General features: G+C 25.3%; 2 protein-coding genes across 2 annotated transcripts; one reads left to right on the plus strand and one right to left on the minus strand.

Moving 5' to 3' along the window:
- Positions 1–5,988: 5,988 nt before the first annotated feature.
- Positions 5,989–10,368, plus strand: OCT59_026542 (uncharacterized protein; the record flags this gene model as incomplete). The annotated part of the gene is made up of 12 exons (XM_025323394.2): positions 5,989–6,186; positions 6,316–6,492; positions 6,569–6,650; positions 6,740–6,890; positions 6,967–7,427; positions 7,501–7,644; positions 7,711–8,621; positions 8,704–9,111; positions 9,197–9,410; positions 9,469–9,554; positions 9,626–9,802; positions 9,875–10,368. 12 exons carry the CDS (start codon positions 5,989–5,991, stop codon positions 10,001–10,003), a joined length of 3,138 nt encoding a protein of 1,045 aa, XP_025187329.1. The 3' UTR covers positions 10,004–10,368.
- Positions 10,369–15,958: 5,590 nt separating this feature from the next.
- Positions 15,959–17,271, minus strand: OCT59_026543 (uncharacterized protein; the record flags this gene model as incomplete). The annotated part of the gene is made up of 3 exons (XM_066143223.1): positions 15,959–16,557; positions 16,639–17,166; positions 17,259–17,271. 3 exons carry the CDS (start codon positions 17,269–17,271, stop codon positions 15,959–15,961), a joined length of 1,140 nt encoding a protein of 379 aa, XP_065992762.1.
- Between the last annotated feature and the right edge of the window lie 503 nt (positions 17,272–17,774).

Here is a 17,774-nt window from a genome sequence, read left to right on the forward strand (position 1 = left end):
CAAAGCCCGCGTGCTAATAGGTATACCAATTTTCTTGCTCCAAAAGATTATGGAGATCCACTAGCATATTTACATTTATTAAAAATATCATTGGACAGATAGAAAATAAAGAACAGGATTAAGAAAAATTTCTTTTGGGGTACGTGATTTTTTTCTCTCGAAACTGTTGAATTTTTTTTTGAAGCAAGTTCCTCAACATGGCGATTTACGGCAATGAAACTTTTCTAATATTTCCTTATACAATATTCTTTCTTTTTCACGATTCTTTATCTAAATTAAACGTTCAAACTCCAGCTTCAAGATTTTCCTTCAAAAAAAAAAATAATAATAATACTGAGAGTGCACCACCTCTTCTTCAATAGTAATAGTAGATATCTAAAGAAAACAAAAATTTACCTCAAGAAGAACATGTGAAACCGATCAAGTATCTTCACAAGAAAAAGCCACATTACGTGATGGAGAATCACGAGGCATATGCTAACAAGCTCGCGCTAGTAAATACCAAATCTAGAAGTAATATTTCATCCGATATATTATTAAGTAACATGCCCAATTGCCCTATCATTCATGAAATACAAAATTAAATAAAGTTTTGTGATGTAATTCAAATTTCTTCTCTATTTAATATTTTTGTTCTAAACACAATGATTTTCAGAATTTGTTTGATAAAATGTATAAAATACTGTATGATCAATGAATGTATCAGATAAATCTTTTGATCTTTATAAAAAAAAATATAACCATATATTTATTAAGTTCATCTTAATAACTTATTATAAAAGTATAAACTATATAATAATTTATATTAATTGTTATCATTGGTAATTTTTACCAAACTGATTTTTTAAATTTTATAATATTAAATTAAATAATTACACATATTAAACAGTTATTCTATATATAAATTTACAAGAAAAAATTTAAAAAGGCTATTTTTCAGATAATTTTTTCAAAATTTTGATTTTAATTTTTTACTTTAATAAAATTTTTTTTTAACAAAAATTTCAAAATTTATTATAATAATTAATAAGATTTTGAAAAATATATATATATAACAGATAAAGGTAAAATCCAGTTAAAAAAAATTTACTATGAATTTTAACAATTAACATTTTAATACCAACTACTTTTTTTTAAAAAAAAAAATAAAAAAATTTATTCTAAATATTATATCAGATCTTAAAAATCTTATTAATTTAAGAATTTTCTAATTATTATTTAAATTAAAATTTTTGTAATTAATATTTTTTAATTTTAGCTAAAATTAAAAACTAGTATTTTAATTTTGGCCAAATTATAATTTTTAGTTGAAATTAAGTGGTAATAATTACTAATTGAATAATAATTACTACGCAATATCCATTTATATATATATAATTATAAATAAAAAATTTATTAAAATTAAAAAATTTTATTATTTGCATTAGTTAAAATAATTAATTAATTAAAATAATTAAAAACTATTAAAAAAAATTATTAGTAAAAATATAAAAATTGGAAAAATTTTTTTTTAAAAAAAGAAATACAAAAAAAAATACTAAATAGCTTTTGAATTAAAAATATTATATAATTAATAAAAAAAAACTGAAAAAAAATTTTATTAAATAAGTTAAAAATGATATTTAAAATTATTTTTGATACTTTAAATAAAATAAAAATTTGTATATTAAGAAATTTTTTTTACTTTATTATAAAATATAAAAATATAAAAATCTTAAAGTTGTAATATAAATTGCAAATTATATTTTAATTAATAGGAATTAATTATAATTATATTTTTAAGTAAAATATATATGAAAAAATGTATTTGTAACAGCCTGTTACATATCTTATTTGTAACATCCTTTTTTTATTTTTTTTTAATAATAAATTTAATATGTGTTTCACAAATAAAATTTTTATATGCAAAATTTAATTTGGAAAACTTTTACTTAATGTATTTAAGACAGTTTCATAGACAAAATTTTAAGTTATAAGCAGTTTCTTGAAATTTTTTAAAAAATTCTTTTGTCTTAGTTACACGACTGATCTTTTGTTTTTGTTTACATTACGCCTGATCTTAAATTTTAATTGGATAAAATTGGGGGTTGTTACAAATAAGACGCGTAACAGGCTTTTACAATTAGATTTATCCAATATATATTTATTTTTAAAATAAAATATTAGTAAATAAATATTAAGATTTGGATTTTTTTTTTTTATTTTTATATATATTTTAATAATTTAAAATTTAAATATTATATTAAAATAGCTCTATTTATAAAGTATAAAAAAATAATTTTTATTTTATTAAGCAATATTATTTAAATATAAAAGTGATTTTATTTAATTAAAATAATAAAAATCTAAATAAATATTATTATAAAAATTATAATATAAAATATTATAATAAAATTTTTGAATATTTAATATATAGATTTTAAAATTATTTTTTTTGTTAAAATTTAAAAAAATTATTTTGCAAATTTCTTAGCATTCAAATTTAGTAATTCAATTTTAATGAATTTTTTTTTAAATAATAAAGATTAAAATTATAAAATAAAAAAAAAATTTTTTTTTTATTTAATTTTTTATTTATTATTAAATTATCTAAGCTGATTTTATTTATATAATAATTATAATTCATTTTGCAATATTTCATTTTACAATATATACTTTACTATATATGCCACCCAAATTATTTTGGGCTGCCATAATTATAAGTAAAATCCCAAATTCAATTATAGCATCCCAAAGTAAATTATATATAAACTGAATGAATTACGGCATCCCAAATTATAATTATGGCATCCCAAAATAATTTGGGCAGCATATATATACTTTACATATATTTTTTTTTATTTTTTATTTATATTTAAAAGAAGCAGTATATATAAAAAACAGAAAGAATTACAAAAAAACTAAAAAGACTACAATTTAAATTTAATTAATAGTACCTTATCTGCTGAAAGCAAATTTATTCTATAATCTATATATTTTTATAAGTTTTTCAAAATTTTTTTTTTTTTTACAATATTTGCAATATAAAAAAATAATTATTTTTAAAGTATTGAATAATTTTAATTAGTATAACTTATTTGGTTTAAATTATAGTTTTTTGAAAAAATATATATTATAGTATTAAGTACTATTAATTATAAATATAAGTAGTATTATTTAATAAAGTTAAAAATATTTATATATTTATATAAGAATTCTTAATCTAAAATTTTTAATATTATTTTAATTGGAAATGCAAATTTTAATAAATATAATTTTTTAAATAATTTAAATTGGATAAAATTCTTTTAAATATATAATATATTGCTATATATAATAAATTATTTTGATTTTTATTTTGTAAAAAAAATTATATAATATAGATAAAAAAATATAAAAAAATTGCAATTTGCGTTTATTAATATTTAATTTAATTGAATATTTATAAAATTTACAGAAAGTAATTTATAATTAATAATATTAAAAAAATGGCCTATAAGTATTTGAATAAAAGTTTATAAATAAATTACAACTAAATATTCAGAATTCTAAAAAAGTTTCAACTGAAAAAAATTTACTATTAGTTTTAAGTATTTTTTTTAGAGCTAGAATTATAATAATATCAGCCAATAATTAAAAAAAGGAAATAATTTTCTTACTAGAATTACCATATAATTATTTTAGCCTATTTAGTTATTTCAATATTCTCTTTTTATAAAATTCATACGAATATGGTTTAATAACCTGCTGAATCAAAAAATATTCAAAATTTTATGATAATTTATTTTCCCGTCAGATGTACAAACTACGACAACAGCAGGTCCGTGAATTGTCATGTGACCAATGAGGGTTATCATAAGATTTATATATAATAAAGATAATAAAGGATAATTTATCAGAAATCTATATATATTAGTTAAAAAAGTTTAATATTTTAATGAAAATGGAATTCTTATTTTAAAAAATTTGTGGCATTTGGATTACAAATAATATTTTTTTTTAAATGTAATTTTACATGCTTTACAAGTTTACTTAGGGTAATTTTTGGCTTTTTAATTTTTATATATATTTTTTCAAAAATGATGAATTTTGCAAAAATAGCATTTAAAACCCTCTTTGGTATTTTAAGTAAACTTGGCCATCTTGCAATTTTGGGGCTGTATAAAGTATATATTAAGTTTTATTTGAAATGTATCACCAAAATTAATTAGCTATTTTAGGAAATGATCAGCAAAAATTATCACGTGAACGAAGAATTTTCTGGCATTGGCCAGTTTATCACGTGACGTTAAACAAATTCTATATGCCGATCATATAATTCCAGCAACCAATCCTGGTGCTTGTTCGGATATTAAAAAAAAAAGCCACCAATCCTGGTGCAACAAGTATATTATTAATAAAAAAAAAATATTAATATAAAAAAATTGTTAGGTTTAAATTCTTTGAATTTATTGATTTAATAATTTGCTTAACAAATTTCTATAAATTAAAAATTAAAGTGCCATGTCATTTTTTTTTATTATTGTTAATAAATAGACGAGATTGAACATTCTTTTTTTCTTTCGATTAATTAATTATTTATGCAATGCTAAACCTTGCTAACACATTTCCTGCATAAGATTATTCAACCATTTTATGAAAGGCATTTTTGGCGTATTTCTGTTAATATTCTCAAATTGATTATTTTTTTATTTATGTTTAAAAAACCATTTTGATTGATGAAATCTGCTGGTACTAATTGCATGTGGATTCTTGTAATTAGAAAGTAAAGTCAGAATTAGCAAAAGGTAAATGATTTTGGATTTTAAAAATTTTTCTCAAGAAAAAAAAAATTTTTTCTCAGCAATTTAGCATTATAGAGTATGTCAAAGTAAAATAAGTAAAATAACTTGCAATAGTTTCAAAAAAAAAAAAATCTAAATCATCAACAGAAACACTTTCATCAAAAAATTTAAAATGAAAATGAACTAGCCCTTAATCTCTCCGTTTTGATTCTTCTCATAATCGTCTCCATTGAGAGTTCCCTTTCGGTTCTTGTTTCAATGAATTCAAAGTTAAGTTTTTGACCGCTAAGTCATTTTTTACTCTTGCTGATACAAATAGAAAGCAGATCGCAATTCGAAACGTTTACTTTTTTTTGAGAACTTCAAGTTTTATCGTCATCATGGCATAAAGAACGTCCATATAAGAATGTTCGTTGTTTCCGAGTATTTGTTACCATATGTTTTTAATAGCTTTGGTGTTTTGAATGTTTTTAAAAAAAATTTCCTTTTCTGCTCGTAATAGTGTGATGTAATCTTTCCATCTTTATTATAAGGTTCTATAAAATATAAGCTTCATCTGCATGTCTTTTTTTGCTCTAGATGAAGCGAAATATCATACAATAATAATCCTCCACCGAATTTCCTCGATTCCCTTGTATCAAGCTCTTGCCCCAATGGAATGGCAAGAGTATTGGTAATATAATTTGAGAGCAATATAAAATATACTATTATAAGAATCAATATCCTAATTTATTCGAGTATCAGTACAAACGAGGTCTTTATACTAAATAATCATAATTGACACATCCAAAGAATCCTTTCAATGACATTCATTACATTTGTTGACAAAGTGTTAACAAAATTTCTCGTTTTATGCTATCATCTAATTAATGAAAACCATGAGGTAGATGCAAAGATCCGTCTTATTTCTTCTTTCTTTATGATGGCGAACTTAAACTTTGATGTTTAAAATACTATTCTGCTATAAAAATCATTACAAATTATTTTTCTTTTATAATATTAAAGACGCTTGAATCACTAAGTGATTTTCTAAGATGAAAGTTAGGAGAAAAAACTGAACGGGGAAAGTAAAATTCATGAGGTTTATATATATGCAAAAGCGCGTGAAAACCAGAGTGTAGTACTTAATTATCAACATCCAATCAGCAATTGCCCCATTTAGATTAAATGAAGTAATAAAAAAAATAGACAGTTTAACAGTATTTTCATTCTTATTCTGCCAAAAATGCTTGATTTCTTTACAATTCTAACGAAAGGTGGAATTGTTCTTTGGTCTAAATCTTTTACTCGTATTACTTCGTCACCGGTTAATTCTTTAATTGGAGATGTATTAATTGAAGAAAGGGCTGGAGAAAATAGTTATACTAAAGATTCTTATAGCTTAAAATGGACATTCGCAAATGAACTAGATCTTATTTTTGTGGTAAATGTCTAATAAAGTGAGTTGACTTAGTGAGTTTGTCAACTACGGCCCTTAGTGTTTTTATTATATATACATATATATGTATATTTCGATACTTTAATTTATTATAACGAATATTTATTTAACTAGGCTGCTTATCAAAAAATTCTTCAACTTGCATATATTGAAGAACTTCTTGCTACTGTCAAGAAATTCTTTTGTGATAAATTTGCCAATTTTATTAAAGACTCTGGTAAACTTCACAAATTCGATTTCGATGAGGATTTTGGCGCAATATTAAATAAAATCGAAGAAAAGGATTCCAAGGTTTAAAATATTCTTTAATATTGTAAAATGAGGATAATTATTAATCTAATTATTTAGTTTATTATTATTTTTTTAGAGTCATGAGAAGTTATCTAAACCACGACCATTTGAAAAAACTAAAAAATTTAAAGAAACTGCAGAAGGATCGAAAAAACTTAGTTAGTAAATTCAACATAATATTATCTTATCGGTTTATTTTTTTAAGGGATAAACTTTTATGATAAAAAAAAAAATCTTTTTTATTCAGGTGTGAGTGACATATCAAAACCTCCTACGAACCCAATTATCAGTGAAGACGAAATTGCTCGTAATATTGAAGAACTTCATCGATATAATGGAAAGCGTGGACGTGGTGGACGAAAACAGTCTGGAACTGGTAGACCTAATGTTTCATCAGAGTAAGTATAAGAACAAAAACGGATTTATTTTAAATAAGTTTTATTTTGATTAATAATTGTTTATTATATAATAAAGCGAAAAGAAGCAAGCTAGAAAGAAAACAATGCGTGTATGGGATGATAAAGTGTCAAAAGCAGAAATGGAAAGTTTGGATTATAGTGGAGATAAGGGTGATAGCGATAAATCGTCATCAGTAGATCCACAAAATTTGGTTGACCAAAATCAATTGGGTCAGTTTCAGGATGGGTATTATGAAGTACAAGATATAGGTCAAGATGACGACGAGGATGAATTTGAAGAGGATGATTATAATGAAACAAACGACACTTCAGTCGAAAATAATAGCGGATCTAGCATATTGTCATTTTTTAAAAGTATTACCGGACAGAAAGAAATTACAGAACAGGATCTCGTTCCAGTATTAGCGAAAATGAAGGAACATTTAATTAAAAAAAATGTTGCAGCTGATATTGCAGCTCATTTGTGTGATTCCGTTGCAAGAAATCTTGTAGGACAAAAGACCGGAAGTTTTAAGAGTACGTTTATGTTATGAATAAATTTTATAAAATTTCGTCATTAAATTAATCAAAATCTTCTCAACTCAAAAAGGCATTCAGTCAACTGTGAAACAATCCATGGAGATGTCATTGAAACGTATACTCACACCAAAGACATCGGTTGATTTGCTACGTGATATTGCGCAAGCTCAGTCCGATTCACGTCCTTATACGATTTGCTTTATTGGAGTAAACGGTGGGTTAAATTTGTAAGATAGATAATAAAAATAATGATATGCTTATACGTTTATAATTTATATAGGAGTTGGTAAATGTTTTGCAAAGGGAACCAAAATTTTAATGTATGATGGTACACATCAAAATGTCGAAGAGCTCAATGTGGGAAATCAAATTATGGGAGATGATGACAATCCGAGAACTATTCAGTCTACTACGAAAGGTGAAGGTATAATGTACCGTATTATCCCGAATGATAAGGGTCCAGCAAAATTTTTCGAATGTAACGATCAACATATTCTTGTACTTAAATTTGCTGCTGAACCATACATGCGAAGTGAAGAAATTCCCATCATAAATCGTAGTCCAAGGATTCGCCTCTTTTGGTATGAATATGACACACAGAATAACATGATCGTTAAAAAGAATGATTCTTTCTATTACGGCCCTGGCGAAGATTATCCTAAAAAAGAGGTAGCCAAGAGAGCAGCGATACGAGAAATGGCGAGAAGACCCAATCTTGTATCATCAGATTTCATTTGGGAGATACCAATTAAAGATTTCTTGACTGCGTCGGATGAAATACAACGAAGTTGTCTTATGTTTAAGCCAAATCAAGTTATTTTTAAATCGGTACAAGGAAGGTTTCGCGTTATTTTAAGCAAAATTCTTGGAGTCAGCCCTACTAATTCTCAAATTTCGGCTGCTTCATGGCTTGTTGGTGTTTGGATCGGTGGTGGAATTGTAAAATCACCCATTATTTATGTTAATGAAAATGAAAAGGAGATTTTAAGAGCTATAGAGCAATACAGTGAAATGTTGAATTGGAGATATATGAAAGAATTACATAAAGCTAAATTAGATGATTCAGAATGGAAAATTTCATTTATGAGCGATAATGATATTGAAAACGGGTTCTATGTCCTTCTTCAAACGTTGGATATTTTGGACACTAAAAAAGTGACACCAGTTATTATGACTGATGAACTTGATCAGGTTTGATTAATTTTGTTTTTATATAATAATTAATTCGTTCAAGAGAAAAAATTGTGAATTAACTTTTTTTTTAATCTAATAGGTTCGCTTGCCTCTACTCGCTGGAATTTTAGACATTAGTAGCCATTTACTAGAAGAGAACAGAAATTACAGATATGTTTACCGGTCCCTTCACGAGCGATGTGAACAAATCTGTAATCTGGCAAATTTATCAGGGTTTTATTCTACAAACATAGTTTCAAACATGAAAGAGTGTTCAGATAATATAACGACCCCATCTTGTTGTACGATTATCAGTGGCAATAAGTTAGAAAAACTTCCTTTAGTTATCTCACGTAAGAAAGTATTCAGAAATCGTGATCATCCCAAATTTAATCGCGATATGGTATGGGGATTTAAAGTAGAAAAAGTTGGCCTTGGGTCATATTATGGGTTCAAGGTTGATAAAAACGAGCGTATTTTACTAGCAGATTTGACAGTGAGTCATAATGTGAGTCTTTTTATTTTTTTTTAAAAAAAGCATGTGCTTTTTTTTGATTTATTATTAATTAATTATGTATATCCTCTCTTATTAGTCCACAAATTTATCAAAGACTTGTTTTTGGTTATTACAAAACGGATTAAAGGTCCTTATTGCAGCATGTGATACTTTTAGATCAGGTGCCGTAGAACAATTAAGAGTACATGTTAGGAATTTGAATGCTTTAGGTCAAAATTCAAATGTTGAATTATATGAACGTGGATATGGAAAAGATGCTGCTGGGATAGCAAAGGATGCTATTAATTACGGTATGTATAAAATTGACTACGGTGGAGACTTGTTGTTGACATATTTTTACATTTTTAGCCAAAATAAACAAATTTGAGGTTGTATTGATCGATACGGCGGGACGTATGCAGGACAACGAACCATTAATGCGAGCGTTAGCTAAGGTATGATACTGATCGTATTATATATATATTTTACGCGATCTTTTTGAACTAATTTTAATTTACACTATTAGTTGGTTTCGGTGAATAATCCCGACAAGATTATATTCGTCGGTGAAGCATTAGTTGGCAATGAAGCCGTTGATCAACTCACGAAATTTAATCAAGCTTTGAAAGATTTTTCAGGGTTACAAAATCCAAGACATATAGATGGAATGATTTTGACGAAATTTGATACAGTTGATGATAAGGTTTGGCGGAAATGATATTAAAGACTAACATATGGTAATCAAACACTAACTAAAATTTTTTATTTGGAACAGGTTGGGGCAGCCTTATCAATGACTTATACAACCGGACAACCGATTTTATTTGTTGGAACCGGTCAAACGTATACAGACTTAAAGAACATGAGAGTTGGACATATCATTCACTCTCTTCTTAAAGAATGAAATTTGAGGCTCACAAATCAGTCTGATTTAATGATGAACGTGGTTGAACACTTTGAACATTTAATATTTAATCAAAAATCACATTATTACTAATAAGAAATTTTTTTTTAATTTAATTTTTATTTATTTAAAAATTTGGGGAACTGAGAAAATCAATAATTATTTTATTTTATTTTATATATGTTTTGATTGATTTATCATTATTAATTTAACATCATTTCTGATCAAAATCAATGGTTTAATGATAGAGAATACATGTCAGAGAGAATACGCGTGATAGAGAGAACATTTGTGATAGAAGAATATGTATAGTAATGAGAATACGAATGTAGAGAATGTAGTACGTGTATTGAGAATACTTGCTGAATAAAAAAACATAAAAAAAAAATAACAACAGATATAATAAATAAAAATAAAAAATCAAAATCAATCAGATCAAATCTAATAATCATTTCTCATTATTCAAGTTATTAGTAATTGGTCTTGAAACGTGTTTTTTTTTTAATTTAGTTTAGTTGTCTTCCCGCCGTCATAAAGATAGCACTTTGAATCTCCAATAATCCATTATTAAATGGAGTTCCTTCAGCTAATTCAGAATTTCATATACTAGAAACTTAAATTAAGCATTGCTATTTGAATATTTATATACAACCTGAATTTGTAACAATAATGAATAAAATATATGTTTATTATATATGTTTATTAAATAACAATTTATTTACAAATATAATTTAGTAGATTCTATATTAAAAAATAATAATAAAACATGAAATAAATAAAAAATAAACTAACTAGTTCGTAATAGAATTTCTGGTAATGGTAATTTGACCCTGTATGAACCCTCCTGTATGAAACACAATATATGCGGATCAAGAAGGTAATATGCTAGTTATTGTGTAAAATAAATAAAATAAACAGACCACCTTCATAAAAGGCGGTGGCACAAAAGTCAACTTTATCATCATCATCTTCCTCATCGCGAGACGCGCTAATTGGTAATACCTCTGCCAAGCTTCTATACCTCCAGAAAGGGATATAGAGTATAAAATGATCTGCTTATAGTAAGATATTGTAGAAATGATAATACTTCTCCATCGCCATTATACAGTACAAAGCCGTATCGTAATTTCTGATATCGATTTAAAAGACAGAACTGTAATTTCTGGTAACGGTCCTGTCCTGCGCAGTTGACACAACGTACATCTTTTTAAATTTCCGCGCCGAACTGTAGGATTAGGCCAGACCCGTAATTTCTGGAAGCGGATTAGGCCCAGCGTATATCTTTTTAAATTTCCGCGCATATGTTTGAAAGTAGATAGGCATAACATTTCATAATGACTCTTTCCGATAACCGTAATTTCTGACAACGGATTAGGTCCGAACTTGTCATTTTTTTTTGGTTTTTTTTTCATTTCACCTTTATAAATGGTAACGGTCTTGTTTCACTTTAAATTTCTGCGCGTGTGATTGAAAGTAAATAGGCGTGATATTTCATAATGGTTATATCTGCATATGGCTTCGTATGTTGCGCACAAACTTTTTTGAATAATGTGCGCTTTGTACGTATAAAGATAATCTGAATTTCCAACACTGGCGCCAAGTATTAGATGTTTCTTTTAAAATATATATTCACGTAATAATTATTGATTTGGCGAAGGTGCGGTTGTTAAGGGTTTGAGATAATAAGGTTCTTGAAGTATTGTAATGTGAAGTTCAGAGGTTCGTGAGTTTTTTTATGAGGTTCGTGAATTTTTGTAAGGTGAAGCTCGGAGGTTTGTGAGGGTGAAAGAAACAATAAAAAATTTTTTTTGGGTTAAAAAGAAAGCAATGAAAACGAAAAAAAATAAACTCTTATAATTGATGGCACGACACGTCAACACGTCTACGTGCTATCTTATTGCACTTATTGCACTTCTAAAAATAGTAAAATAATTAAAAAAACGCGTCCACCTGATCAACAATATTGCCTAGTATTTTCTGCACCCCCTTTTTTTTAGATGATCTGACTTTTATTTTGATATACAGTATTATAATTTAGGTTAATCACCGGGGGTTATCATCACCGTTGGCCGGAATTATCAATTTTGTCATAATTTTAGTCACCGGTGATCATTACCCCCGGTGATAGTTAGGAAAATTCAATAATTAACACTATTTTAATAGTGATATTTCGTGATTGGTTGTTATGCTAATCGGCTATCCCAGAAAGGAAGGAAAAATTTGCTATATGAATTGATATTGAGTTGATAATTGATATCTGATATTGAGTTGATATTATATGATATCAATATTATGGACAATATAAAAAAAAAAAAATTTTGATCATGATCTGTGATCCGAGTTGATCAAAAATCTGAAAGCTAACCATATATTAACATCAAGGAATTATAAATTGGCTGGTCAAAAATCTGTAAGCTAATCATATATTAATATTAAGAAATATTTATTATTCATATACATTGTTCAGGAGGCTGATTTTTTGTGATTAATTATAATATGAATTGAAGGAAGTTAAATATATATATCCGAATTTTATTAAAAAAAAATACTATATATATATCCAAATTATATATATAAATGATAATTTTCCAAATTTTATTTAATATATATATATGTATCCAAAAAATATATCCGAATTTTATTGAAAAAAATATATACCGAATTTTATTAAAAATTTATTTATTAAAAAAAAACATTATATGAATTTATTTATTAAAAAAAAAACATTACATGAATTGATTTATTTAAAAAAAATTATATATATTACATATTAATATTATAGGATATTTCAAATCAAATTTAGATGTTCCTATGTCCACATATTTTTTTTAATAAGTTTTTAATCTTGTGAAATAAATTTTATTGAATAATTTTATTTTGGATAGAAATGAAAAAATTTTTTTTAAAAAAATTAAATGTTGTTTTTTATAAATTTCAAAAAAAAATCTTCTTTTAAGACCAATTATAAGATTATTAAATCGAAACGTAAAAAACAATAAATTAAATTATTTTAGATGAAAAAAAAATAAAATAAATTATTTATTTATTTCAAATGAAAATTAAATTATATCTTACCAATACTTTGTTTCTGCAAATAAGTGTTAAAATTTATGGTATATATCATACTCTTTAGGGCCCTAGGGTATGACTCTAGTTTATATATGAAAAAATGATTTATTTTATTGTTATTGTTATCACCGATTTGGTCTGGAGTGATAACTAACATCAGAGAAGACTGATCAGTTGTGGCAAAAGGTCAAATAATAAGATTATAGGTGTTTCAATAATTTGTAATAAAATATAAGAGTATCACTAATAATTCCTAATAGAAAATTAGCAATAAAGGTGTAATTCTGGTAGATAATGTAAGAGTCTCTTAAGAATAAAAATCTATCAAACAAATAATGACAAAACACGCAGGTAAAACAAGTAAAACACGCAAAAAGTTTACTGTAAAAAAAAAGAAACTAACAATCAAATCAAACAATACTTCGGATAACACAATCTAAACTCTCTGTTAGATCTACTCAGATGTTAACCACTTTTATTCAAAAGAAAATATTGCCCTATATATGTTTACATTTTCATACATGACAGTTTGAACTTATCAATTTTATCCTATTATACTAATATGATTAATCAATCAATTGTCCTTTTCTCATTGCAATTATCTGCAAAAACCTTTCTATTGCCATTTTGTATAAGTTTCCATATGTCTATATGATTCATCAACTATGTAAATCTCAAGAAACTTCTCTAGCTAACTAATAAAGCAATTTTACTAATGTTATAATAACTAAACTGATACTTATAATTGATATTTATGAGTCAAAAGCAATAATAATACTAAAAGTGGTTAATTAATGTAAATAACCAATAAAACTAAAATATGTTATAGAAATGTAATAAACTCAGCCATAATCATGGGATTTCTGCGCGCTACATCATGTGACTTGTTCGATCAACAACTATTTCCATGGGTAACCCTAACAATAATTTTAAATAATTCTTTCTGCATTATACTATTAAATAAAATAAGCAATATATATATTTTTTCTTTTACTAAAAAATAGTAAAAATATTAATACAATTAATTCTGTTACAAAATATAAATAACTTTTCCAGATTTACTGAACAACTTTTTCTAAATGCTCAAAACTGATTTACTTTGACCAAAGTATTCAAATTGTATTGTGAATTAAAAAAAGTGTATTGTGATTATTCTTTTGTAAAAAAATTCATAACTTTGCAAGTATCTACTAAAACTTTGTATGCAAGTAGTTTCAAATTTACTAAACAACTTTACCTAGATTTTGACTAAAGTGCTAAAATTTCTCTAGTTTTTACACAAAATTTAGAAAAAAATAAAATAAAAACAATACTATTAAAATATAAAATAAAATATATGTATCTTGTTTACTAAAGTTTATTTATTATTTTAAATAATATAGTTTATGTTAGTTATAAAATTTTAATAAGAATAAACATCTAATAATATATATTGATTGTGTAATATAAATCACTGAGATTACATACTTAAGCTTTTTTGATGGTAATGCTAGGAAAGATTGGCTTTAGATAACCTTGTCTTAGTTCATTATAAGATTTTTTTACAAACAGATTTGTTATAACCAGTAGCAACTGTACTATTACTTTTTTGTAATTAATTTGATTATCTATAAAAATGTAAAATAGGTTATATTTCAGGAATAAGAATTTAAATCAAATATAAAATAATTATTTACTTGCTATTATTTGATTATTATAGCTTAAAAATCAGATGGCTATAAGTACATAAAAAAAACTATATATTTAAAAATGTTGCAGTCAAGTGGTGTTATATTTAATAAGAACTCATAACTGACTTTTTGCCAAAATTGACCCAATTTGCTCTTTTTTTATTTTTCGTTTTTTGCAATTATCTCAGCATATAGTGATCCGATACAAATTAAAAACAAGTTTATCAAAATCGGATCACTGATGCTGGGAAAATCGCAAAAAACTGATTTTTCAATTTTCTAAAAAGGGATGAGTTGTTTTAAAGATGTCTGGTCACTCACTCCTTAAGTTCAAACCACTAGGGGCGCTAACAACTATCCCTGTAAAAAATCTGATCCGTGTTTTATCTTTCCATGTTTTTTCCGTGAATGTATCATTTTCATGGAATTAATAGCCTTAAATCATGGAAATTTTCATCTCGCTAACACGGATATCCGTGAATGTATCATTTTCACGGAATTTTTACGGAAGACACGGAGAAATAATGGAAATATTCGGATAAAAATTTTTTATAGGGTATGGTGGTGGTGTATGAGAGTCGCAGGCTGTAGTGGCCTTTGAGTGAGCTTATATACCTAATATACGACCATAGAAGTGAGTGCTAGATGGTTGTAAGCCTGAATAGTTGGCATGCTTCAATTGCTTCATGACTAAAAATGAAAAATTATCAATAAATATTCCATAAGATTCGAGTGCATAATTGCATATAGGACAGATATAGGTGTATACCATTCGGTATATAGTGTAACCATAACAGTTAACAATATATTGGCCAGTACTAATCCCATAAAGTTGGCCAAATTTATTTTATTTATTTTTGACTTAAATTTACTATTAAATCTTAAAATTATATAACATATATAAATGGTATATACCGGCGGTATATACTCCTAAATATTATTTATCATCCTTACTAATTACATATAGTTAAATAATTTTCTTTTATAATATACTGTATATATATATTTAATAAAAATTATAAATAATTATAATAATTTGATAAGAAACATGGTTTTCTTTTAAAATTGTTATTTTATTTATTCCATAAATATTAGTTATATTTTAAATAAAAACCATTTTTTATTAAATTCTTTATCTTATATGTAAATTATGTAAATTTTGTAAAAATAAAAAAAAATTAATTTTATAATTTTAAAAATAATAATTAAATATTTATTATTTATTTCTTCTTTTTTTACCTGAATATTTTTTAATTATTTTATCTATGGCATGTAATAGATGCCTCCATTCATAAATCTTGATGTCTTTTTCCGCATTTCTTGGTTTTGCAAATGAATAAGACATCAAATCTTTATATATATCATCACTATCATTCTTATTTTTACCAACTGTTATTGGTTTATATTCTTCAAGATTACGACGAATTCGATTCTTTTCATCTGAAGTAAGTCTAATTCCTGTTAGACTTTCAAGTAAATTTAGATAATCCGTTGAAGTGAAATACCATTTATCACATTGTGTTTTCTTATCATACCAATAAAGGCAGGAAACAAAAATACCATTTTTAGGCCGTTCAATTGGATCAACAGCTTTAAAAGAAGCCATAATTCGTTTTTTTGCTCTAGTTTTAAAAAATTGAACCACTCTTCGTCGAACATTCAACTCTTCTTGAGACCACAACTGTGTCATATCATTATGATTTCCATCAAAGGAAATTTGGACACCATTAAGCAAATCGGTCAAACTTTCCAAGGTAAAGATTCGAATCTTGTGTTTACGATCTGTAGGATGGCTTGATGGTACTATGGGTTGTTCTGTGGATACATTAATAAAAGAAAAAAATAATAATTTAATAATGTACTATAAGATAAATTATAAAACTTTTTTATACATACCAGGTTTGCAATCCAATGTTGCATCTGAAATTGCGTCTGAAATTGATGCATCTGAGATTGATGCATTTGAAATTGATGAAATTGATGCATCTGAAATTGATGCATCTGAAATTGTTGACAAATCTGAAGTTATTGGATAATAACAATAATTATCGTAAGGAATCTTAGATGAATTGTTATTATCGCTTAATGCATTCGAAATTGATGAAATTGATACATCTGAAATTGTTGACAAATCTGAAGTTATCGGATAATAGCAATAATTATCATAAGGAATCTCAGATGAATTATTATTATCGCTTAATGCATTCGAAATTGATGAAATTGATACATCTGAAATTGTTGACAAATCAGAAGTTGTTGGATAATAGCAATAATTATCATAAGGAATCTCGGATGAATTGTTATTATCGCTTAGTGCATTTGAAATTGATGAAATTGATACATCTGAAATTGTTGACAAATCTGTAGTTATTGGATAATAGCAATAATTATCGTAAGGAATCTCAGATGAAGTTAATGAATAATCTAAATAAAAAATTTTTTAAAAAATATAAATTAATTTTTTCAATTTGAGAAGAACATAAATTTATATTACATAAAAAAATATATATATATACCAATTATATTCATTGTTAAAGGAAAGAGAGAGACTTTATTACTTTTGTCAACGGATAGGAACAAGGATAGGAAGGGATATCACGGATAGAAAGAGGTTTATTACAGATAGGAAGTAGGTTTTAATACTTTCACCATCACGAATAAAAAAGAAAAAATAAATAAAGGATAATGAACCTTTTTATATACATTATATAATCAAGCATTTTATCTATATCGATATATTATTATATGTTATATATTGTAATAATTACAATATTGAAAAAAATGTTTGTGTGACTATAATTTCATCATGCAATATTTTACTCGAAATTACAAACCTAGGTTCATTAGATCAATTTAATACGTAAGCATAAGCATATGAGAAAAATAAATAAAACGCTTACAACATCAAAATTTAATTAATAATATAATTAAATTAAAAACATAAAAAAAAAATAATATATTCATCCAATAATTTTGAAACTTTGAAGAGATTCCGTAAATGGAATAATAACGACACAGACCATATAATTATC

Source organism: Rhizophagus irregularis, chromosome 6, assembly GCF_026210795.1.
Source record: "Rhizophagus irregularis chromosome 6, complete sequence".
Taxonomy (NCBI): Eukaryota; Fungi; Glomeromycota; class Glomeromycetes; order Glomerales; family Glomeraceae; genus Rhizophagus; species Rhizophagus irregularis.